The sequence below is a fragment of the Taudactylus pleione genome, unplaced genomic scaffold (genome assembly GCF_031769625.1).
Source record: "Taudactylus pleione unplaced genomic scaffold, aTauple2 ptg000845l, whole genome shotgun sequence".
NCBI classification, from domain to species: Eukaryota; Metazoa; Chordata; class Amphibia; order Anura; family Myobatrachidae; genus Taudactylus; species Taudactylus pleione.
The window spans coordinates 4,605,694-4,631,450 of record NW_028285247.1 but is presented as its reverse complement, the minus strand read 5'-3'; the positions used below and the strand labels follow the sequence as shown (position 1 = coordinate 4,631,450).

Here is a 25,757-nt window from a genome sequence, read left to right as displayed (position 1 = left end):
CTAAGGCATCTGCAACTTCGGTAGTCACACGCCGGGTCCTTTGACTACAGTCCTGGAAGGCGGACATGGGATCCAAGAAGGCACTTGAATCCTTACCCTTTTCTGGAGACAGGCTGTTCGGCGCAGAATTGGACAAGATTGTGGCTACCGTGGCATCCTCTAAATCTGCCTTTCTGCCATCAGTAACTGCCTCTAAGTCTAGGCTGTCCTCCTATCGGCCCTTCGGCCCCAGGGTAAGGCAAGAGGACAGTCTTTCCCAGGCTGTCTAGTTCACTCAAGACCACCAAGTCGCGAGTCAAGCAGCCTTGGTCGGCCAGATGTCCATCTTTCAAGCCTGACGACAAGCCTGTCGCCTGATGGGGCAGGCCTCCTCCTGGGGGATCCCAGGCTGGGAGGGCGAATTCTTCCATATGCCGACTCTTGGCATCAAACAACAACAGACTCCTGGGTCCAAGAAGTGGTCTCTCAGGAGTACGCCCTCACTTTCTTGAGGCGTCCTGCCCAGCTATTTTTTTTTGTACAGGTCCCCCATCAGACCCTATCAAGGCCCTGAGCCCTCCAGGAGGCCATTCACTCCCTGTTGCGTTCAGGGGTGATAATACCAGTTCCTTCGGCTCAGAGAGGAACAGGTTTTTATTCCATTTTCTTTTTGATTCAGTTGCTGAATGGGTCTCCTTGGCCTATCCTGAATCTCAGATCCCTCAACAGGTTTATCAGAGTGCCCAAGTTCCCTATGGAAACTTTATGATCAATTGTCCTGGCATTGGAGCCTTGGGATTTCATGGTTTCCTTGGACAGGATGCATACCTGCATGTACCTATTACTCCAAGCCAGCAGTGGTTCCTACTGTTTGCTCTTCTGCAGCAACATTACCAGTTTTGGGCACTACCCTTTGGTCTGTCAACAGCCTCTCGGGTCTTTACCAAAATAATGGCGATTATGGCGGCACACCTTAGACGTCAGGGATCCAGGGATTCTGATCCAGGGATCAGAATCCTGCCATACCTAGATGGCCTCTTAATCTTGGCAGGCTCACCTGTTGTGTTACAACACCATCTCCAGCTGACCGTGGACTGCAAACCCATGGCTGAGTCATCAGTTGGAAAAATTTGGATGATACATCTGGGGCACTCCTAGATTCTCGAATACAGAGGATTTTTTGCCAGCAGACAAGAATTTGAAACTACACTTGCGTGTGCGCAGCTTGCTCCACAATCGGAGGGTGTCCATTCACTCAGCAGTGTGGGTCCTGGGGTCCATGGTGTCCACCTTCGATATGGTGGAATACGCCCAGTTCCGCTCAGGCCTCTGCAACAACTGATTCTCTCCCGGTGGAACTGACTGTATCATCTGATTCGGTTCCAGATGATCCTGCTCTCTCTGGAGGTTCGGCTTTCCCTCTCATAGTGGCTACAGACATCCCATCTGTACAAGGGTGGCCCCTTCTGTATTCCAGATTAGGAACTTCTCATGACAGATGCCAGTTTTCGAGGATGGGGCGTGGTAGTCAGTCACCATTCCTTTCAGGGACGGTGGACAACTCAGGAAAGTCGCCTGCCCATAAACATTCTGGAGCTTCAAGCAGTATACAGAGCATTCACTCAGGTGCAGGATCTCCTCCACGGCAGGCCGGTACAGATACAGTCCGACAACGCAACTGTGATAGCGTACCTCAACCATCAGGGAGGCACGCGAAGTCGGGCAGCCTTGTGGGAAGTGGCAAACAATCTGTTCTGGGGAAGGTCATCTCCCAGCAATCTCTGCAGTGTTCATTCCAGGAGTTCTCAACTGGGAAGCTGACTTCTTAAGCAGTCAGAGCAATACACGCTGGAGAATGGGTTCTCCACCCGGATGTCTTTCAACTCCTGGTGGACAAATGGGACCTGCCAGATGAAGACCTCATGGCTTCACGTTACAACCACAAGGTCCCCAGGTACGGGTCCAGGACCAGAGACACCTTGCTGCCAGAGCATCCACAAAGGTAGCTGAGAGACTTAAATCTCGCATACCTCTTTCCTCCGATCTCCCTCCTCCCGAGGGTGCTTTGAAAATTCAAGCAAGAAGGCGGCACTGTGATACTAATAGCCCCGGCCTGGCTCAGGCAACATTGGTTCACCGACCTATGGAGCCTCTCCTTAGACATTCCGTTTCCACTTCCTCTATGGCAGGACCTGTTGACGCAGGGCCGTAGCCTGCACCTGGACCTACCTCGTCTGTCTTTGACGGTGTGGCTCTTGAGTCTTCCCTTTTAAGAGCCAAGGGTTCTCTCACTCTGTAGTCCAGACGATGCTCAGGGCGCATAAGCCTGCCTCAGCCTGCATCTATTGCAGAGTTTGGCACTCTTACTTTCAATGGTGCTCCCCCAGAGGCTATGACCCTTCAGTTTTTAGGGTCTCCTGGCTGCTTGGCTTTCTCCAGGATGGGTTAGACCTTGGTCTCTGTCTGGCCTCCCTTAGAGTTCAGGTTTCTGCTTTGTCAATCTGGTCCAGCAAAGGATTGCTCCCCTGTCAGAACATTCTTTCAGGGTGTCCTCCGCATTCAACCTCCTTTTGTCCCTCCGGTGGCTTTGTGGGATTTGTCCTTGGTTCTCTGGGCTCTACAGGCTACTCCGATGGAACCTCTGGACTCTGTAGACATCAAGTGGCTGACAGCGAAGACTTTCTTCTCATTCTCTCCTCTGCCCGCAGGGTATCTGATTTGGGAGTGCTCTCCTGATGTTCCCCATTCTTGGTCTTTCATCTAAACAGAGCTGTCCTCCCATACCAGGGCTGGGTACCTCCCTAAAGTGGTATCCAGGCTCCATTTGAATGAAGAGATTGTAGTTCCGGCCTTCCAGTCCTCGGATCTTTCTGCAGGTGAAGCTTCCTTGGATGTGGTTCGTGCTTTTCGGATCTACATGGATCATACAAATTCCTTGAGGAAATCAAATTCTCTTTTTGTTTTGTATGGCTTTCACAAGCGAGGTTGGCCAGTTAACAAACCGACTCTGGCTCGATGGCTCCGCATGACAATCTCTCAGGCCTACACGCAAGCTGATCTTCCTGTTCCAAACAGGGTTTCAGCTCATTCTACTCGGTCTGTGGCATCCTCATGGGCGGTTTGATATGCTTCTGCTGAACAAGGTGTGGTCTTCCAATCACACCTTTCTCCGGTTCTTTGCCTTTGATTCCTTTGCCTCTTGGGATGCTTCCTTTGGGCGTCAGATTCTCATTTCCGCTCAGGAGCGTCCCCATCCTTAGAGAAACTGCTATGGGACATCCTCATGGTATCCCTTTGTATCCCCTATGGACCCTGAAGAAGAAATTAAGAGTTATGGTAGACTTACCTTTGTTAACTCTATTTCTTCGAAGTCCATAGGATCCACAGGGCGCCCCTCTGACGCACCTCGCCTCCAATGGGTTTTTTCTCTCTTGATCACTGATTCCTTCATCTTCTGGGAGAGTTTCTTGAGAGTAATGTTCTTCCTACTTTTCTTTCCTGCTCCTGCCTAGGGCTTGTTTACAAAACGGATTGGCTGGGGGCGGGCTATATGTGGAGAGGACCGATGCATCATGGGAGCTAAAGCTTTAACTGTTTGGTGCCCGGACCCCTCTCCGACCACACACACCCCATGGTATCCCTGTGGATCTTATGGACTTAGAAGAAATAAAGGTAACAAAAGCAAGTCTACCATAACTTTTAATTTTATAAATAAAGGTTAATGATAATTAAAAATTGTAATTAAGTTGTATGAATCATTTCAGCTTACAGAATGTCTTCTCCAAGAAGCTTCTCAGTGGAGATAAATACAAATTTTCGTAAGTACTGTATATTGAAATGTGCATGTGTCATGTTTATAGCTGTCACAGCACAAAGGTCAGTCCAATGGAAAAGGCAAATACATTAAGGAGCACACTAAACCGTGAAGCCACTAGTATGAGTGGTTCTCCGTATTTTATTTTTGTTTTGTAGGTGCAACTGCTAAAGGAATTAACCTATTTGCTTAAGTAGATGTTAGCTCAGGTGAGATCAGGTGATTGCTGAAAGATTGCCCTTAGGAAAGAATTGTCAGTGGAGAAGTGGGAATACTGTTCCTGCTATAACATCCAGCAGTCATGACAACTACAGTAAGACAGTAAAGAGATGACCGCTACAGCAGATTAACAAAAAATATATCAATGAACTGTAACGAATTGTAAAGTGGTCCCATCACATAGACCAGTGGTTCTCAACTCCAGTCCTCAAGTACGGCCAACAGGTCATGTTTTGTGGATTTCTTTAATAATGCACCGGTAAATAAATCTAGTTTGCTGGGTCAGTGATTCCAACCTGCTTCCACAGACAGAAATCTTAAACACAACCTGTTAGGGGTATTTGAAGACTGCAGTTGAGAACCACTGGCCTTGACAGTGGAACAGCCATTTTGTGAGCTGAACCAATATGTATGACCATGCATCCGTTCCCTATGAACTCAGAATGTATCAGACTTGTTAGTAAATGTGGACAGTAAATGACCACTGTAGACCTGTTTGTGCAGTCCTCTTCCCATCTTACTGTTCTGGACAGCTGGATTTTGCCCGACATGGACATGGACATGTACACATGTAGCCAATTTAAACGCAGTCTATTCGAGACTGAGGCTTTTCTTTTTTTTCAACCAATGCAGACATTTGGAAGGACATCAAAATAATGAAAGAAACCTTTGTTTATTTCTGCTATCGAGATCAAGCTGCTGCAACACTATCATTGATGTCACATTTCCATCTGTGCACGCACACTGTTATCTTTGCTTTCTAAAAGAAATAAGACCCCCTTAGTTAATTAAACAGCGTTCAATTTAACTATTAACATGTAATTAACCGTTACAGAAGCAATTACAATTTTAATGACATCTGTTTAAATACAGTCTGATTGTAATGTGAGTGCTTATACTGCAGCAATAAGGAAACCCCACATGCTGCAATATTGCAGCCAACATACAGTGATTCACCGGAGTGTTTGGGCTGAATATGATAACAATACCCGATGGTAATCCTCCAAAATCAAGCGGCTTCTTATGGGGAATGGAATAAAATGCTATCAGACGATGATTTCTGTTGGCCTGTGTTAATAAACCAATCATTCTGACATGGTTATACACAAAGGTTACAATTGCGTGTGATAGGATATAACACTTGTTGCCGAGAGGTAATATAGTTTCTGTAGTAAAAAAATGTATACACTAATCTTTATTTTACTTTCTAGCAGACAAAATCATGACTCTAGTTATTTCTCTAGAATAAAATAATTCCTTTCTGCAGACCCCCTGAGCTCCAATTCTACACCAGTGCGTCTGCTGTCATCATGTTAATCCCAACATGGATCTTTCTGATGGTGAGTAATCCGACTCTCTGACTCAGTCCAGGCAATGACACATCTGTGGAAATACTGTGAAATATGTGGGAGGGAGGTGGTTACAATATGCACCCCTGAAGGTCTTTATTTTAAACTATATGTGACATGGAAGGCATCCTATATATACCTGCCATGGAAGTCATGCTACACAACTAACCGCCCCCGCCTAATAAATTACACCTGTTTCCTATCTTAATAAGTAAGTAGTCTCAGAATAAATTTAAGGGTGATACAAAAATGACAGTAAAACACAGGGAGAGATAAATATAATGGCAAGTGCATAGTGTTTGCATACAGTGGTCATAAACATAAATACAGGTGTTTTCTCAAATTCCAAGCCTCCGTTCGTCATGTGGTGCAAAATGCCCAGCGTGAGAGCACAGAGCGGTGTAGCGTAGCGACTATTGCTTTAAATTTATCTTATTTGCACTGCAGATGCAGTGAAACACCACTCAGTCTGTGCCAGAGATGCTGGGCTGTGACTTTAACCGCACAGGAATTCGTTTTACACTAGCGTCTTTTGGCCGAGGTTGCAAAAGTCTTTGGCCGATGAAAATAATTGTTAATAAAATAAAATTTAGTGAAATAATGAAAATATTTACTCATAATAATGTTTCACATGATATTGTAACTAAACATTATCAAAATGATTTTTAATTTTGTAGTATAATATAAATTTCAGATTAAATTTGGCTTCATCAATGTATCCTCCTTTGGCGCGTATCACTGCTTCACATAATTTAGGCATTCGAGACACCAACTTTTCTAAAGTTTTGCCGGTTATTTGCCTTCCAGGCCTCGTTCTGAACTTCACCGTAAGTTGTTTTTTTTTTTATTTATTTTTTTAGTTTTTGTTGGAGCCATTACACAAACTTTTCTGTCTAATTCATCCCAGAGTTTCTCAGTGGGATTGAGATCAGGTGACTGAGGAGGCCATATCCTAATCTGTACAGTAGAACTTTCTGCTTTTCTTTACTTTTCAAATAATTGATACAGTTAAGATGTGTGCTTAGGGTCGTTATCTTGTTGCATGATGAACCTTTTTCCAATATTTCGAGTTCCACTTGATAAAGTGTTATGTACTAAAAATACTGTGGAATCATTTCTTATCCATAGTTGATGCTATTTTAAGTAAATCTCCAACCTTTCCTCTACCAAAACCACCCAAATCATGACATGACCACAAATGATCTAACACATGTTCTCCAATTATTCTTCAAACATACTGACATCTTCTGGTTGCGAAAAGTTCAAATTTTGACTCTTATCCACTGATCCAGTGTCCAATATCAGTGTTCTTTGGCCCATCAAAGGTGTTTTACTTTATTTACACACCTCAACAATGGTTTTCTGCAAGCTATGCTTACGCCTACGTCTTTTAACTGTATTGACTGATACTGGAGTTTGTCTAATTTTACAGTCTTTGTTTACTCATTACGATAATGCATTTATCACCTGGGTCGTCCAGAACGTTTTTTTTTTTTTTAGTCACGTCTGTACCTGTTTCACTGTATCGAGCTAATGTATATGTTACACTAGACCGTGGAATTTTAAATTTTTTTAGCGATTTGTCGATGAGTATAGCTTTCTTCAGAAAGCTGTTGAATGTTGCCTTGCAATTCAAGTGAATATTCGCGTCTCTTCTTCATTTTGAAAGTTATGGTTATTATTATTGAGTTTAACACTGTAAAAAAAAGGGAATTAAAATAAATCAGAAAATATTCAATTAATACAAATATATATTTTATATAAAAAAATATTGAATAAAATGAATCAACATACCAGATGTATTAATGACCAGCTCTAAATTATGTACTTTAGCACATCAATAAACTCTTGGGACTGCGGTAAAAATGAAATACGCTTGTGTTTACAAATAAAACTGGCAAATTACAAAGAGTGCATTTGAAGTTATGTACTAAAATAGTTTTATTTGTAAACACAAGCGTATTTAATTTTTACCACTGTTTATTATAATGATTTTAGAGAGCAATTAAAGCTAGAGTAATATAAATTAACATATATGCTTTGGCCAAAAACTTTTGCACGCTAGTGTACATATATACAAAGTTGCAGATGGAGCACAACTGAATTTAGCGTGACTAAAAGCAACGCCTGCTACATTGCAGCACTTCGTATACAGATTCAGACTCATTGGCACACAGGTGTGCAAGTGTTGCATATCAAATTAATAAGCACAGACGCAGATTCAAGTGAAAGACGTTCTGCACAAGCTGAGTAGCATGAGACCTGGCATGCCGAGAGGGGCCATTTTGAGGGGATACCTTTAGGATGCTGGTGCTTAGAATACCGCCCCCATGAATCCAGGCGCTGGCATCCCGAAGGTAAGTAACAGCAGGGTTAGGGTTAGGCACGGAGGGGAAGGTTAGGTTTAGGCACCAGGGGGGGAGATTAGGTACAAGCATGAGGGAGTGTTAGGATACCTACCGACAGGTGTCTGTATCCTAACTCTGTCAGGATGCCCACGTCGGGATTTTGACCGCCGGGATCCCATGCAACGGCATCCCGTACCCATCCCATTTTTGAGCAACTACAGCAATAGTTTGAGGACACATCCGTATGGTTTACAGAATATAACCCATGCAATAAAGATACCGAAATCTAATTTCACGATGTCTTGCTAATACCACTATAATAGGAAAAAAATTATTAATTATTGAATTTAAGAATTTAAACTTAATCCAGTTTATGTAGGTCATGGATATAATCCAAGTAAATTTTGTGAAATTGCAAAAGATTTAGGTGCCATTTTACATTGCATGTTGCACCCATTTGTATGTTTTCTAGGCCTGTTTTATTTTGCTTTCACCATGTTTAGCGAGGCTGTACAGGGCCATTCCATGTCATGTACGGGACATAAAGGAAACTTCTTCTACTTGAGAATTCAGCTCAACTGTTTGTATTAAGAGCCTGTGCTATTTTTTTTTTTTTTAACACAAAATAAACACAGATACAGATTATTTTTTATTTATTTTTTTTACATTGTCACGTATGGGACATTTCCTGGAATGGCTCTATACCAGACAGTGTTAGGCGCCAATTTTTTTTTTCTCCTGTGGGTGTCCCGAGCATTGTTGTATAGTGGTGCTGGGAATGATGCAACCCCAATGTCGTGGGAATACATTTATTCTACCCACGGTGCTGATCTAAAGATGTTTCCTCGATGCATTTTGTCCAAATCACAGTGCTGTGTATAAAGGCCTAAAAACCTATGAATTTCACAGCTTGTGTAGGCTGTAAACACAAAGTAGTGAAATCTTAATCCCCCAAAGTGCCATAAATCTACAGACTGTAAAATAATATAATGTATTGGTGAGGTTTTACTCGTAGATAGTAGAGGAAATGGGAAAAATACATTTTGGCTGTTTTTATTTTTAAATTAAGAGACACAAATCAAATTTTTTTTAATTTATTTATTTATTCTAAATATTGTAGGACATGCCTTTGATTGGAAAAAATGGGAGGACGTTCCGTTACAACTGGGATGTCATTGTACTGCTTCTTATCGATGGTGTCTTATTCCACCTGCAAAGCGTCACCGCATACGCTCTCATGGGGAAGATTTCACCAGTAACTTTCAGGTACTGTAAAGTATATATTAGGTACATCATATTTGTTTGATTTCAACTGCACCACTTTTGAACTTGAAATTAATCTATATAAGAAGCTTAAATATTACTTTTGTTTGTGTATAGATGGATATATAAATATTATGAAACACCAGCATATGTGTAGAAGATCCCTAGAGCCACGCTACAGAGTTCTTCTGCTTATAACAACCACCCATTGTTCCCTTAGAGTAGAGCACACCCACTGGTACTTTGGTTGTCGCCAGGTCTTAATCTTAGGACAGTAGTAAGTTATACGATACACATTAATACAATTCTTGTGGTGATCACAAGATAATTGGCTGGAGTAGTAAGAACAAGGCAATGTGGAAGGACTGAGCTGGAATAGAGAAAAACCCCACAGGGTTAACCTGCAGGGCTGAGGCTAGATTACAAGCCGGTGGTAGGCGAACAATCGCTGAATAGCAAAATAGTAAAACTTGCAGATATTACAGTTGAGATGTAATAGTTGAGACTGTTTAGCAGGATAATAACTTGCAGATATAACGGGATGTAGGTCAAAATAGACGGGAAGCAGTCTGTCAAAATGCCATCTTATAAATCCCGACGAAAAGCTGACGCCCGTCTAGATTCCGACGCCAGGTTTAGGGTGCGGGGAGAGGGGGGTTAGGGTTAGGCACCACTGGGGGGAGAGTTAGGGTTAGGCACCACCAAGGGAGGGTTACATACTTACGTGCCCCTATCGGGATCTCGAATGATCAGGTTTCCGGCGCTGGTGTTTCACCCGGCGGCCATTCAGGCCCCGGGACTTCATACCCATTCTGATATAACAATTGATATGGTTTTTGCAAGATTACCTTCCAGATATAACAGTAGAGATGATAGACACTGTTCAGCAGGATAACAACTTGCAGATATAACAGTGAGAAGGTAACACACTGTGGCGCAGATTAATAAATAGCTTGCAGATGGTACATCACAAACTAATGCAGAAGCTATAAAATATATTGACTCACTAATACAGAGGCATGGACCAGGATTCAAACAGACTGGAGTCTCCAAGTACATAGACAGGGCAGAGCACATGCAATAAGCACACCAGGGCAAGGATACCAGGATTTAGACCACTAGCTTACACAGGAGCATAAGCTATAACCTGCATTGGTGTGCAGGACTAGCTGCCTTATAAGGAGAGCTTGCACCAGTATCACAGGCAGCCAGAGAGACCAAACCCCTGATGACAAGATTCCCTGCAACTGCATAGATACATGTAAAGCCAGTGTCACGGCTGCTAGGCTACAACAAGCCCAGCGTTCTTTGCGGCCACCCGACGTCCTAGTTGTCTAGCAACCAGCCGGGACCATTGGGCTTTGCAGAGAAATGATGCAGCCTCCTGGTCATCTGACAATGACCGGGACCTGCCGCAGAGGTGAGCCGCGGCGACTACTCATAACAAGTAATAAAAAATACACACATGGTCAAATGTGTTGGGACCCTTCTACGAAAAACATAGCGAATAAACAATGATAGATGCCAATTACTTATCTAATAAAAATCATGATCTATCGCGGGTACACACTGGCCGACGGGCAGCAGATACATTGATCGGCCAATGTATCTGTCGGTGTGTACCCAGCTTTAGGTAGCGCTGATTACAACATGTAAACAGAATAATGAGCACAACTGACAGCTTGAATCCACTGAAAGGAAAGCACTCAGATAAAATAATGGAGAGAGTAGTACAGATGCTGGAGTTCAGGAACTATGAACCGCTTCTATCACTGGAGGCCAGGAGTCCTAGGAAACTTGTTGTACTTGCAATGGACAGGCGGCAGAGAGCAGTTTAAATAGGGAGCTCTAACACAGGATTGGCTGTGAGTCATGTGTAGCGCTGGGATGCTGTGAATGGCTGAAACTGCTCAGCTGACTTCAGGCAAGATGGCGATGTGCTTGCCGGACTGCAGCTGCAGGTCAATCTTGACATTACTGGCCAACAGCCATGCTCCAGCCAATGAATCGGCAGCGCCGAGTAGATTAAGAGGGTCTAAGAACCCGATTTGTGACAACAGGTAGTTAGGATTCAGATAAGAGCTCATAGGAGGCCACTTTAGAATAGTCCAAGGTTTTGTTCTTATCCTTGGGTACTATTAGCTGTGTGTTTCTGGTCATTATCCTGTTGGAGGACCCCTTTCTGTCGCTGGGCAGTATTTTTCACTCCAGAATGTCTTGAGATTTAATTGTGCCCTACACAGATTCAAGACACCCCATGCCAGATGTAGCAAAGTAGCCCCAAAATGTAACCGAGCCTTCTCCATGATTCACAGTAGGTATGGTGGTCTTGTCTTTGAAAGTGTTATATTTTTTCTTGTGTGAACATAGAGCTGATGTAACTTGCCAAAAAGCTCAAGTTGTTACTTCTCTATACAAAGGACATTCTCTCAGATGCATTGTGGCTTGATAGGCATTTTAGCAAATTCCATTCTGGCTTTTTTATGTTTTTTTTTTTTTTTCAACAAAAGTGGAGTCTGCTACCATGGAGCCTACGGTTTCTCAAAAAGTGTTGGATGGTGCTATCAGACAGTGACATACCTTAACCTTGGCATTCACCTTGTATCTCTTTAGAAGTTTTCCTTGGCTCTTTCTGTTACCATGATCGCTAGCCTCCTTTTAATCTGGGGTCGATTTTCCTCTTGCAGCCGCATCCAGTGAGGTTGAATACAGTCTCATGGACTTTAAACTTCATAATACTATTTGCAAATGTAGTCACAGAACAATAAACTGCTTTGAGATGGTCTTATACCCTTTACCCTTTAACATGCTCGTCTATAATTTTCTTTCTAATCTTCTCAGACAACTCTCTTGTTTGTTTTCTCTGATCCATGTCAGTGTGGTGCACACAATGATACCAAACAGCAGACTGACTACTTTTACTCCATTTAAAAAGGGTAAATGATTGATTAGAAGATTAAAGACGTGTGATGCTAATTCATGAAAGCAATTAATTTGTATAATAATCTATTATCTTTTCCAAGGGGTACCAGCAAATCTGCTTAGGTTATTTTAGAACATATTTGGAGAATTAGCAATTAAGCAATAATTTATCTCTTTTCATAGTTTTTCTGCTTTATTCAATGACATAGCAAAGGCATAGGTATGCAAGTGTGCGTATGTATGTATGTATGTATGTATATATATATATATATATATATATATGTATGTATGTGTATATATATATATATATATATATATATATATATATATATATATATATATATAATATATTCTCTCTGAATTGTAATGTGGCATTACCTTCACCTTTTTGATTTTATGTCATTTCAGCGTTGCCAGCACTGTGAAACACGCACTGTCAATTTGGCTCAGTATTATTGTCTTTGGTAATAAAATTACCATTGTTTCTGCCATTGGGACTGTTCTAGTAATTATTGGTGTCCTTCTGTACAACAAAGCAAGACGGCATCAACGGGAAACTTTCCGCATGCTGACTGCTACAGCAAACACTGAGAACTCCGAACCATTAATCGGACAAGACCAAAAATCACATGACAAATAGTGGATCATCTTGTGATCCTTGTCACTTTAATTTGCCACTGCAATTATTGGTAACTGCTGTTCTGCTGCTAGATATCTGGAGACCATCTGTAATAGGAACAAGCTCACAAGAAGATCCATGAATGAAGGTTTTATTAACTGAAAACAAGGGGAACAGAGGGTTTTATATTCAAGTATCAAATGACTTTGGAGTTCCCTTAGCAATTATTGCTTAGTATTGCTCAGTCTTATCTCTTGGCAATATCCATATCTCAGATCGCAGGAGACACACTTGCAATTATTCCTATAAAGCATTCTAGTGCTCATGCAGAACCTCAGCATCTGATAACATGTATTTAGTGCAGTTACCAGACAAATGTCTTCTAATTAAGAAGTAAACAATTTACACTTGTATGTGAACTAATAAAATATAAAGTCAGATCAATGGAAGAAATGATTTTTGGACCCAGTGGCCACAGAGTAGGATCTACCACTATAGGTTTTAAAGGATTCATCAATGCAAAATTAGCTGGAATACGTAGGGACCAGTAAGTAAGTAATCCTTACACCACTTGTGATTGCATATTGAAGCCTATATTGTATTATTTTGTGGTAGCAGGTTTTTTCAGGCTATCGGTAAATGTCATACGTCACAGTGCATGGGTGGCCTACGTCACAGTGCATGGGTGGCCTACGTCACAGTGCATGGGTGGCCTATGTCACAGTGCATGGGTGGCCTACGTCGCAATGCACAGTGCATGGGTGGCCCACGTCACAGTGCATGGGTGGCCCACGTCACAGTGCATGGGTGGCCCACGTCACAGTGCATGGGTGGCCCACGTCATAAGTTTTGTCAATGTGCACTGCTAAGTAACCTCTATCAACCACTAACCTATAAAGAGAACGCCTATCCCTACACATGTCCGAATAGAAGAGACCCCAAACCATTCACAGATATATGTGTATTAGGAGATTATCAGAACTGAAGCTGTTTGACACAAAATGTATTCATGGAGTAATATTTTTTTGGTTTACTATGCACAGCACACTGGGCAAGGTTGGGGGGGGGGGGGGGGGGTATTAATTACAGGAAAGGAGCTGGCAATAGTAAATTAGTTACAGAACATATGTTTAGATTATGTTGTCAAAGTCTAAAATAGAATTTGTACTTTTCTGACAGTAGTCACATTGTACCATAAACACACAATATCTTACACATTCCAAATTGTAATACAGTTCCAGCTCAAGATCTGTCAGTATTAGGTGAAGCTTTTTTAAATGGCTACTAAACCTGGTACTTTTCACATGTGAACCAGGCAGGTTGGTGGGGACCAGCCACTCAGTCCGTGTATGGACGCTTGTACAATATTGCACTGTATTTATGCTTGTCATACAGCTGTATACAACCAATGTTAGTCTGTTATCAGCCATTCCAATTCATTAAAGAGCTTTACCATTCACTTATTTTCAGTTCAGATAAACTCCGCTTTTACATATAGATTTGTAAATGGTGTGTGTATATATAGTTTAAAAAAAAACAAAAAAAACATTTAGTATATTTGTCCAGTTCACTAAGGAAATGGCTGTTTGGTGCTCGGGCGCATATGGTCAGATTACGGTCATGATCAGCCACATTTTTCGACCGTTTGATCAACATAATAAAGATCCTGATCATATGTTGTTCTTGTTCGGTTTAAATTTTGCGCACAAACACTCAATATTTAGTGTTTTATTACATTTAAATGACATATTTGGCTACATGAATCGCCGCATGTATGGGCACATCCTGCTTTATCTCACACTTCACCTGACAATCTCAACCAATGTAGCTTAAAATAAAAATGAAAAAAAAAAAGTAATTTTCTGTACCCAAATTTTGTGTTGGCTTTAATTGTGTAAATGTACATTTAATTATTACAGGTTTTGTTAAACTGAGATTATGTACATAGTTTACATAATTAGTCTTATTATCTACCACAATACTATGTGGCTGTAACCTTTTATATTTGTGAAAAGACATCCCAGGTGTCTTCTTTACTTGTTAATTCACCTTTTGCTTTGTTAGTACATTGTAGTTACCCTCCTGGTTCTCTTCCATTCTCTCCACGTCATAACTTTGACAGGATTATTTTGTGGTCTTGAAAGTAAAGTTGTGACGCCCTTCAAGGGGGCTAAATATGGACTATTGCTTGCATTTAAAATACAGCCTTTTGTTAAGTCATATTGCCAATGGCAATGTAATTTTCACCTGTGGATTGTACAGAAATTTTTATATTTTTATGAACTGTGGTTAAAGCCTTTTATAGAAAACGTACATTCCCAAACTGTGGTTGTGTTTATTGTTGTATTGATTGTATCTTTCTTTTTGACAATGCAGTTATTGCCTTGTAAGAGAATGTAATACTTGTATTGTGTTGATGAGTTGTGATGCTATTAGTATTTAATTGCTAATATGTTTGGCTAATTGCTTCAGCCACTCCCTCCAGGATTAATGATTCTGTGTACAATCAAAAACTGCACCTGCCACAAACTCTCCCGCGGGGCGGACAAGGGACATCACTGAGGGGAGAAGGCACTCTCTGCTTCATTGATTTCACTTGTTAATGAATTAAGAGGTTGGTTAGGCAGCTCACAAAATGTCTGCCTTCTTCATATGAGATACTTTGAAAGCAGAATTAAATTTTGCTGCACATTTAGAGAACCTAAAACCTCAAAGTATATTTATGTTTAAAATGTGAGTGGAAGCTATTAGACAGTGAGTTTGGCTAATGTAAACATATCATGCATAATCGCTAATGGAGCTGTGCCCCTACTGGTCAATGAGTATTAAATAGAATGCTGAATTTGCATTGAATAAGTAATACATTTTAAATAACATATACAGCCATGGGCAAAAGTTTGAGAATGACACAAGTATTGGTTTTCACAAAGTTTGCTGCTTCAATGTTTTTAGACCTTTTTGTCAGATGTTACTATGGTATACTGAAGTAAAAGTACAAGCATTTCATAAGTGTCAAAGGCTTTTATTGACAATTACATTAAGTTTATGCAAAGAGTCAATATTTGCAGTGTTATTTTTCAAGACCTCTGCAATTCGCCATGGCATGCTGTCAATCAACTTCTGGGCCTCATACTGACTGATGCCCTTCTTGACACCAGGCCATCCTCCAAAAGTTTTCGTCCTGTGTCATGTCAACAGTAAAGCATCCTGAGACCATTTATGTGTGGGGTTGCTTCTCACCAAGGGAGTGGGCTCACTCACAATTTTGCCTAAGAACACAGCCATGACTGAAGAATGGTACCAAAACATCCTCCAAGAGCAACTTCTCCCAACCATCCAAGAACAGTTTGGTGACGAACAATGCCTTTTCCAGCATGATGGAGCACCTTGCCATAAGGCTCCGGGAACAAAACATCGAAATTTGGGTCAATGGCCAGGAAGCTCCCCAGACCTTAATCCCATTGAGAACTTGTGGTCAATTATCAAGAGGCGGGTGGACAAAAAACCTCCCACAAATTCTGACAAACTCCAAGCATTGATTAGGCAAGAATGGGCGGCCATCAGTCAGTATGAGGCCCAGAAGTTGAATGACAGCATGCCAGGGCAAATTGCAAAGGTCTTGAAAAAGAAGGGTCAACACTGCAAATATTGATTCTTTGCATAAACTTAATGTAATTGTCAATAAATGCCTTTGACACTTCTGTATACCATATTAACATCTGTCAAAAAGGTCTAAAAACACTGAAGACGCAAACTTTGTGAAAACTTTTGTCCATGGCTGTGCAGTATGTAAGACTTAAGACTATCATTGTTTTATTAATGTATGTTTAAGAAGGCATTTGACAATGTGATTTACAGTATGTGACCCAAGTTCTGCCTTTAAAGCATATGACGTGTAAAGTCAGATCTGTGGTGATTAAAGATCTAGAAAGAATTAAGTATATTGCAGAAGTCCACCAGCAGTGATTACTCCGTATATATCTGCAGTAAATTTGGACAAAATTCCATCCAGCCCCCCATAGTGCCTGTCTATGTAAATAATCTACATTGCCATTCAGTACCTATTAATGCATCACCACAGGTACATTGAAATCAGCAGTGTGCCAGCTCGACTTGTAGGCATTTAATTGAGTGGTTTCCATTCCAAACAGATCTTATGGTCTAGAATTGACCTGTTGTAGTATCTCATCTCAAAATAATTCATGTGTTTTTTTACATTCATACAGTTTTTTTGTTTATTGACTTGTCTGAGGCCTGCAACAGCTCTTAATAAATAAATTTTTATTTTTCATGCATTCTCTAAAGCATTTGTCATCTAGGAAGAATTATTTGTTTTCCTCCTTGAATATGTCGGATATCTTCTTTCTGGATACAACTATAATCAATGCAGAGAACTGTGAGCTTATATTGTAATGAATAAAATGGTAGCCTGTGTGGCCAGCTTCAAAGGGCTGATGACATTGGTTAGTTTGGCCAATATCGCAGGGAGCGTGATCAAAATCAATTAGTTCTTTTTTGGACATGTCGGCAATTGTGGTCAGAAGCTTTTGGTTTTGTGTGTGCAGCCTCTTCCAACCGTACTAACAGGCCCTAGTAAAACCATAACAAATTTGCTGCTCTGCCCATGTGCCAAATGTCTAAATCTCTTCCAGTTTGGTTACCTACAGATGTGTCCACATTGGGTACTTATCCTGGTGCACAGGCAGCAGGATCGACTTATGTGGTTAGCTGAAATCTATTATAATATAAAGGCCATGGTTAAAAAAAAAAAAAAATTCAGAGAAGGATGCTAGACAAAGAAGGATAAGACCATGTGGGCGAGATGTATAAATGCCCGATATGGGGGAGGAGTATCAGCTGATACCGCTTCTCCCCCATGTATTATTGTGGGGTTCGGTGTTAAATGACAAGGGCACTATGCATCCCTGTCGTTATCGGTGCTGCTGTCTACAAGATAGCAACGCCGATGTGCAGGGCAATGTATGAATCGCCAGTGGCACGAACCTTTCTGACAGCTGCAGCTGTCGTTGCCCTATAACCTACAGCAGGTGCCACTATAATACATCCTCACCTGTGTTTAGTATACAGTGCAGGTGAGCATGGACAATTATTGGATTGCACCAGATACCTATACATAGTGAGCCTAATTTACAAGAGGCGTGCTGTGCAAATGTATATTGGTCACATCAGAGTCCAACCTCTTACATCTGTAGACACAACCAAATCATTCACTTCATTTTTCTGATTTTCACCTAAAATACTGCCCAGTTTAGCTTAATTGATGGCTTGTTGCTGATGAGATATAGGGAACATTGGCCCTGATTCAGAGCCGGACGCTCTGACCAGAGCGCTCGCTCTGAATCAGGGCCCACCTCCATTAAAATGGAGCGTCCTCCTGGACGCTCGTATAGCTGTGGGTCACCACCCACAGCATATACGAGCGTCCAGCAAGATGGTCGCGATGGTCTTGACCATCGCGACCATCGGACTTGCGAGTGAAACCCTGTGGTCGGGTTTCTCAACCGCAAGCCCTGGAGTAATTTTGGCTCTATCGGAACCAAAATCACTCCCACTAACATCACTAGTGATGTCAGTGGGGCTGGCTTCAGACGGTAGGCGTTCCCATAGGAACGCCTCCGTCTGGCAGGCACGCCCACCAAAGGGGGCGTGCTGTCAGTCACCATCGACAGCACGCCCCCTTTGGTGAGACACTCCGAGCGAAGGAAAGTCCTTCGCTCGCCGGTTCTCGCGCATGCGTAGTGGGGAACATCGTACTGCCGCTCGCGAGTGGGTCTGAATGACCCCCATTGTGACTGCCGTTATTACATTTGCCATTTTTATGTGTCTTAAGCCTTTATATTTGTATTGGGTAAAACGCACCTAGAAATGCATTTTTTCTTCTGAACTAGCAGGTGCAAAATGCATCCCATTAAATCTTCAGGACAAGAACAAATATCAGAACTGCTACAAGATCCCAGTGTTTATGTGGAGTGGAAATGGCAGTGTGACTTCCACAAAGCAGACAGCATACCCTAAAAAATGCACCTTTTCAACCCCTTTATCTAATGTACATAAACTTGCTTCGTAAATGCTGTGCAAATCTAGGCTGGTGTGCTTACACCATATTCCCAAGGATCGCCTTCAATCCACCCAACTCGTCTTATCAACAAGTGTATTCATGTCCACAGTAAACTCCATCCTCTTAATGCACTTAAGTGGTAATCTAGGTGCTCCTGCACATATTGAGGTGTACAACTCTGGCAAATAGTATTTTCCACTGAGGCTGCACATTTGTGATCATAAGTGAGGTACAGTTGAAGTAGCCATATTGTGTGCTGGACCAATCTTCATAAGAATGCAGCCATTGATTCACAATGGACCAGTAACATTACTGAGGTCATTCATCCCCAAATTTTTATCACTGGCTCCTAATGAATGGATTGCACTATGCCAGATATTTATTAATTGTACCAAATGTCTGCATCTAATTAATTATATTAAAATGCACCTCTCGCTTGGGCTCAGTGGAGGCAGCCATTTTGTGGGCTAGGTATTTGAGAAAACGCAGTTTATCAACATACCTGTTTACTTTGAAAATAGTGTATTCCTGTTTTCCCTGCTAGCTATACAAGCTGCCTCACTCTGGTTGAATAAATCAACTGGAGTTGACATTTTATCTTTAATGGCTAACTTTAACTAATCAAATATCTATTTCAGTTGCAATTATTGTAATTAGAAAAGAAGAAACTCTACTTTTTACTGTGATAAAGGAATCGGTAGGGGGGCGTGGCTTAGCAGCCATCTTGGGGAGACTTGTTTCTGTGGAGCTCCTGTCCCAGGAACTTTAACCCATTTTTAGCCACCAGGACTTGTGCCTTGGGACAATTTTACCACCGCATCTGCTATAACAAGCAGCCTGCCACTGTGGTTTCCAACCCTGGACTCCTGTGCCTCCTGCTTGGCCGGATCGCGGACTTGGGCCTTCCACGCCAGCAGTACCAGCCCGCCGGACGCAGCCCTTGTATGAAGCCCTGCCCGGCATCCGCCGGAAAGTGAAGTGCCTTCCCTCGCCTGAGTGCGGCCCCCGGAGACCCTCCTGACGCCTCCCGCCTGTCCTGGCCACCCCTCACTTCCACTGTTAACACGGCAGCCTTACTTTTCCGGGCAGCAGCGTGGGCGCGCTCTCAAGCGGCTCAGGCAGACGCTCTGCCCCGGAGCCTCTCTCCTGGACTCGGCCGCTTGCTGTCACCAGCGGGGTGACGACGAGCGGAGGGTTACAGAGCCCCCTCCATCCAGTTAATGTGTGGATCCCAGAGCTGTGCTGCAGCTGCTGGTTCTCCCCTGCTGCACTCCCTTGGATCAGACTGTGAGTCTGCCTGTGGTGCCTTTTCCTGGAACCTGGAGTGCTGATACCTCTGCATTGTAGTTTCTATTCACTACCACTTTATTTGTGGATCTTTGTGCCCTGGTGAAGCTCTTTTCTCCTATAATATCAATCATTCTCCAGGCTCTGGCAGCTGTTAGTGGATAACATTTTAAATACATATCTATTGAGCTGTAGCTCCCTCCTGTGGCTGCACCAGGCTCTATATTTCAGTTTCTGCCATATCTAATGTCTGCTGAAGTAATAATGTTCTGAGCAGCCGGGACATCCACTTAACTCTATACTAAGATGGAACCAGTCCTTGCACTCCACTGATAAGGCCTATGGCTGCTTAGGTCACTTTTCCTGGGGAATGTGTCCTGCGACAGTGTGAATATCCTTATTTACCCAAACAGTCTATGTCCCAATACGGTCACCTATTTAAATTTTCTTGAAAGTGGACTTGCCGATGCCTCTAAGTTCTAGGGGTAAGAATAAGAAGGGATCCTCTAAGGTGAACACCCCCAAATCATTGGGTTCCTCTATCCACCCTGTTCTACATCAATTTCTGCGAACACCAGCATCGTCCTCCGGGGTTATGGCTGCAATGCCCCAGTCTTTGTCGCCGGGCTCTCCTTCATCATTGGGCTCGTCAACTGGCAGATGATTCTACAGGCACAGGCCCTCCAGAGCCCACTGACCTTTCTACCATTATGCAGCTCCTTAAGTCTCTACCAACTAAACAGGAGCTACCATCTATAAGGGACTTTGAACTACTAGAAGTCAGACTTCAGGAGACAGTTCGTAAAGAAGTGGCGGTTCTTCAGGCAGATCTCTCCCAGCTGACTAGAATGGTGTCCCTGGAGGAGGCTAGGAAGTCCATGTCTGAGGATTTACAAAGCCTACGTGAGACTGTCCATGTTCATGCGAAGGGTATGCTCCTTCTACAACAAAAGATGGATGATTTGGATCACAGAGGCCGCCGCAATAACCTACGAGTCCGAGGTATTCCTGAAGATGTGCATACACAAGGACTGATTGATGTGTTAACCAAGGTTTTTAACGAAATTTTGGGTAATGATCCCAATGCCCTTATTACATTTGATAGGGCGCATAAAGCCCTGAAGCCTCGTGAAGTCTCTTCTGATAAGCCAAGGGATGTCATCTGCAGACTGCATTATTACAACCAAAAGGAAGAGATTCTGCGGAAACTGCGTAACGTGGAAGGAGTGGACTTTAATGGAAATCTTAACCATGCCTTTCAAGATCTTACCTGGCACACTCTTCAATAACGCCGTTTATTGCGGCCCCTTACTGAAGTCTTACGTTCTAATGATCGAAAATTTAAATGGCTCTTTCCATTCGGCCTCCAGTCAACACATAATGGCAGGTCTGCTGTGTTTCAGGACATTTCTGACCTTGAATATTTTTGCTCTGCTCTGGACTTGTCTACGCCTGTCTTGCCAGGATGGGATGACTCCTACATAGTCTCCCGGTTCCAGGAGACTGCTTCCCAGGATGGGGCCTTCCAACCAGTAAAGAATACCAGTTGGCGTCCTCGGCGGGGACAGCCGGTGGCCTTGTCCGAAGGGACATGATTGGATCCCTGTGGTTCTCTTCTCATTTTACACCTCAGTGGTGTTGAGTACAGATCCACCCAGTTTGCCAGCTATTCCTTGAATGGTCTTTTTCAGTAAATCCGTTCTGATACCCATTAGAGGGCTATGCTACATTTAGTTGCAGGTGATGTAAAGGAATGTTTTCCATAGATATGTTATTATATTTTTTAGACTGTTTGTGTTTATTGTATTTTTAGATGCAATATGTCTTATGTCTAATGCTGTTTATATATTTCTGATTTGATAAGATATACGGTATGATATTTAATACTGTCTTGGGCACTGACCCCCCCAGTGCTCCTAAAATGCTGATGTTTTTTCTGCTCATGGAGAGGGTGCTTTCCTCTCTTTCCATGATAATCAGGAGCGGTATTCTTTTTGATGTTTGTAACTTGTTTGATGATTTTCTAGACTGTTCACTGATTTTTGTTTTCCCTTTTTATCTTTTTTATCCTATTTTTCCCTTTTTTTGTTTTTTCTTCCTCTGGGTGCTGGATCTGAGGGCCGGATATTCCACTAACATTTCTTTTATATTATATCTCTTTGTCATGGATTATGTAGTAGGGTCATCGGGGCAGACAAAGAGACAGGCTAAGTCTTAAGATACTTTCGATAAACTCCAAGGGTTTAAATATTCCAGAAAAAATATCTCGAGCAGATGTGGCCTTCATCCAGGAAACTCATTTTCAGGAGGGCAAAGCCCCCCCTCCCTGTAATCGTGACTACCCACAGTCTTTTTTTCAATAATAATACTCTGGGCAAGACTTTAGGAGTAGCGATTCTTTTTAATCGTCGCCTTCCCTTGTCTAATATTGAAACTCATGTCCGTATAGAGGGTAGAGGGTTGTTTATTAAGCTGATTCACAACCAGGTTTTTATTTTTGCCAATATTTATGCTCCGAACTTAAATCAACATACATTTTTAGAACGTATATTAGAACAAATTTACACTTTAAATTCAGGTATGTTAATTGTGGGAGGAGATAGCAACTGGGTCCTACATCCTTCCCTAGGCTCATTCTCTGCATCCTCAAGTCGCCCTGACAGATGTCACCATAAAGTGTGTAGTTTGCTCCATGAGAATCAATTAGTGGATACTTGGAGACTAAGACACCCTGTAGATCGAGATTACACCTTTTTCTCTCACCCCCAGGATTGATTGATTATTTATAGAACATAGACATCTTCATATGATTGAGGATGCAGAGAAGGGGAATCTCACGTGGTCAGACCATGCGCCCATATCCCTTACAGTTAAGGACTCTAACCCCCCACCTGCTCTACGTTCGTGGAGGCTCAATGAACTTCTCCTTCAGGACTCATATTGCAGAGACCAACTGAAGCCGTGTATTGCTGAGTATATCTCTTTGAATGAAAGCCCAGATATATCTGCTATTACGCTGTGGGAGGCACATAAGTGTGTCCTGAGAGGCAAGCTGGTTCAGTTGGGCTCTTATATGAAAAAACAGAAAGAAGGACAAACACTGTTGCTTTTACAGAAAATTCAAAAACTTGAATTGCTTCATAAGTCTTCCTTGTCTGGGGATGCTCTCGCTGAGCTCACTGAAGCTAAACGATCTTTAAATAAGCTCATATCGTACAAAATTAAATTAGATTACCATAAATGTAGGAACAGTTTTTTCCAATGGGGCAATAAGCCCAGTAAGATGTTAGCACGGGCACTATGCGCAAAACGAGCCTCCGTGCATATTCAGTCGATGGTGTACGAATCTGGCCGACTTTGCAATTTGACTTCTGAGATTGCAAAAGCTTTCCACTCCCATTATTCTAGGCTTTATAATTTGGCTGGGGACTCTTCGAATCCTGTTTAATAGGACAGGAGCAGCAGAAACAAATGAGTATCTCAGACATATTGATTTCCCTAGGATAAGCGAGGCAGAGGCACTTGATCTAGACAGGCCCTTTACTCAGGAAGAGTTGGTAGAGGCGATTAGGACTTCTCCACCTGGAAAGAATCCTGGACCGGATGGCCTACCGATCTCCTATTATAAAACCTTTAATGACGATCTGACGCCCATGATGCTTCAAGCTTTCAATGCAGTCAATGATAGAGACCACTTCTCTGCTCAGTCCTTGGAAGCCTATATCACTATTATACCTAAAGAGGGGAAAGATCCATCCCGATGTCCTAGCTATAGGCCCATATCTCTTTTAAATGTGGATTTAAAACTATATGCGAAACTCATCGCGAATAGGCTTAAGCTTCTCTTACCAGCCTTAATTCACACTGACCAAGTGGGTTTTGTTTTGGGTCGAGAGGCCCGTGATGATAATACCACTAAACTGCTTAATCTGATTCATATAGCGACCCAGTCTACTATATCTACTATGCTTCTATCAACCGATGCTGAAAAGGCTTTTGATCGCGTCAACTGGGGGATTTATGCAGGGCTTGTAGGAACACATGGGTTTGAAATCCACCTCTTTACATAGGATACTGGCATTATATAAGAATCCCTCTGCTAGGGTTAAAGTCAATGGGGATTTCTCCAATCCTGTTCATATATATAACGGAATGTGCCAGGGTTGTCCTCTGTCTCCAGTGGTATTTGTATTATGCATGGAGGCTCTGGCAAGAGCAATACGGGCTGACCCCAACATTACCTGTTTGCAGGTTGTAAATTCAGAACACAAACTCTCTCTCTTTGCAGATTACCTTTTGGCGATTATTACCAACCCTACGGTTTCCCTCCCTAGCCTGATGCAGGAATTTCAGACCTTTGGGGATTTGTCTTTTTTTTTTTTTTTTTAATTCTAAATCAATGGCATTAAATATCAATATACCCCAGACGGTCCTCACTGGGTTACAACAGGCTTTCTCATTTAAATGGCATCCATCATATTTGAAATATCTTGGTGTTCTTCTCCACAATAACCTTTCCAAAATTCATTCGCTTAATTTTACTCCTATTCTCGGGAAAATCCGACATGAGCTTAGATCTTGGTCCAGTAGAGGCATCTCGTAGATTGGGAAGGTGAATGTTGTCTAGATGAACATCTTGCCTCATATTCTTTATTTATTACAGGCTCTTCCAGTGTTGAGCCCAAGTAGTTGGTTTACAGATCTTCACAAAATGGTGAGACTTTTTGTATGGGGTGGGAGGACACCCCGTTTCAAACATATTTTGTTTAGAAGACATTTAGGTGGTCTTCAACTACCCCACTTTGGCATTTACTATGATGCAGTAATGCTGAGTAGGATATATCATTGGTCTCGGCCGAACTCCTCAAAACAATGGATATCCATTGAGAGCTCTTTTTTAGAGGGTCAACTATCTACTTTGCCTTGGTTATCCAGTTTGCCTAGGGTTTCACATCCAACTATAGGCCCAACTCTTGCTGTATGGAGGCGTCTTAGGGGCTTGGGATATGTTTCCTCATCCTACTCTCCTTTAACTCCATTATTTGACTATCCCAAATTCCCTCCTGGTATCTCGAGCCAGACCTTTAAGTTTTGGTCCAGGGCACGTATTGTACAAGTTGGACAGCTGTATGGTACATCCGGAATATTACCCTTTACTGACGTCCAGGCCAAATGGTAAAAAGATTAGATCAAAAGGACAATTAGATATTGTCTCTCGGTCAGTCTCAAAGGAGAATAATAATATCTTTAATCTTTCTTCAATTAAATTAGATGATTCACAGGTTTTGTTACTTAAAAAAGGTTTAAAATTCTCACCAACGTGTGAACCTAACATATTCGAATTGTATGTTGATCTCAATCGATACATTCGCACCTTGTGCCGTAAAAGGTATTTTGCCAAGAAACAATTAACACAATCTAATGATGAGGCAATGTCTATTACATTAAATGAATTGGATAATCAATCTTTGTCAATGTTGGAGGAACTGTGGATAGAGGGTAATACAATGGGTATGGATGATTGTTCATCTTTAAGTGAAGTAAAGGTTTTTGATAATATTAGACCGAGGGATCCGTTTAAGAGAAAGTCCGAATTTTTTCCTATGAATGCAAGAAGTAATTATATTGATATGTTCTATAAAAGTACATTGGAAGATCTTAAAACCCTTTGCATTTCTAAACAAGGTAGCTCTAGATTTGTTTCTAATTTATCTAGAGAGGAAAAAAGAGCATTAAAAAAGTTAACCTCAGATACTACCATTATTATTAAGGAAGCCGACAAAGGCCTTGTAATTTTGGATAGTTCTTATTATGAAACCGAGGCTCTTAGACAATTACAAGATAATACCTTTATTCTGTTTTATCTAAAGATCCTACT

General features: G+C 42.0%; 1 protein-coding gene across 3 annotated transcripts in view; it reads left to right on the top strand.

Annotated features, from left to right (window-relative positions):
- SLC35E2B (solute carrier family 35 member E2B) overlaps window positions 1–13,564 on the top strand; it is a 102,709-nt gene extending 89,145 nt beyond the window's left edge. For all 3 annotated transcript variants that reach the window (XM_088458695.1, XM_088458693.1, XM_088458694.1), the window contains exons 6-9: window positions 3,744–3,797; window positions 5,280–5,352; window positions 8,830–8,975; window positions 12,303–13,564. In XM_088458695.1, the coding sequence (XP_088314821.1) occupies window positions 3,744–3,797; window positions 5,280–5,352; window positions 8,830–8,975; window positions 12,303–12,534 (505 nt within the window). In that variant the 3' untranslated portion in view covers window positions 12,535–13,564. The remainder of the gene's footprint in view (window positions 1–3,743; window positions 3,798–5,279; window positions 5,353–8,829; window positions 8,976–12,302) is intronic.
- Window positions 13,565–25,757: the final 12,193 nt, after the last annotated feature.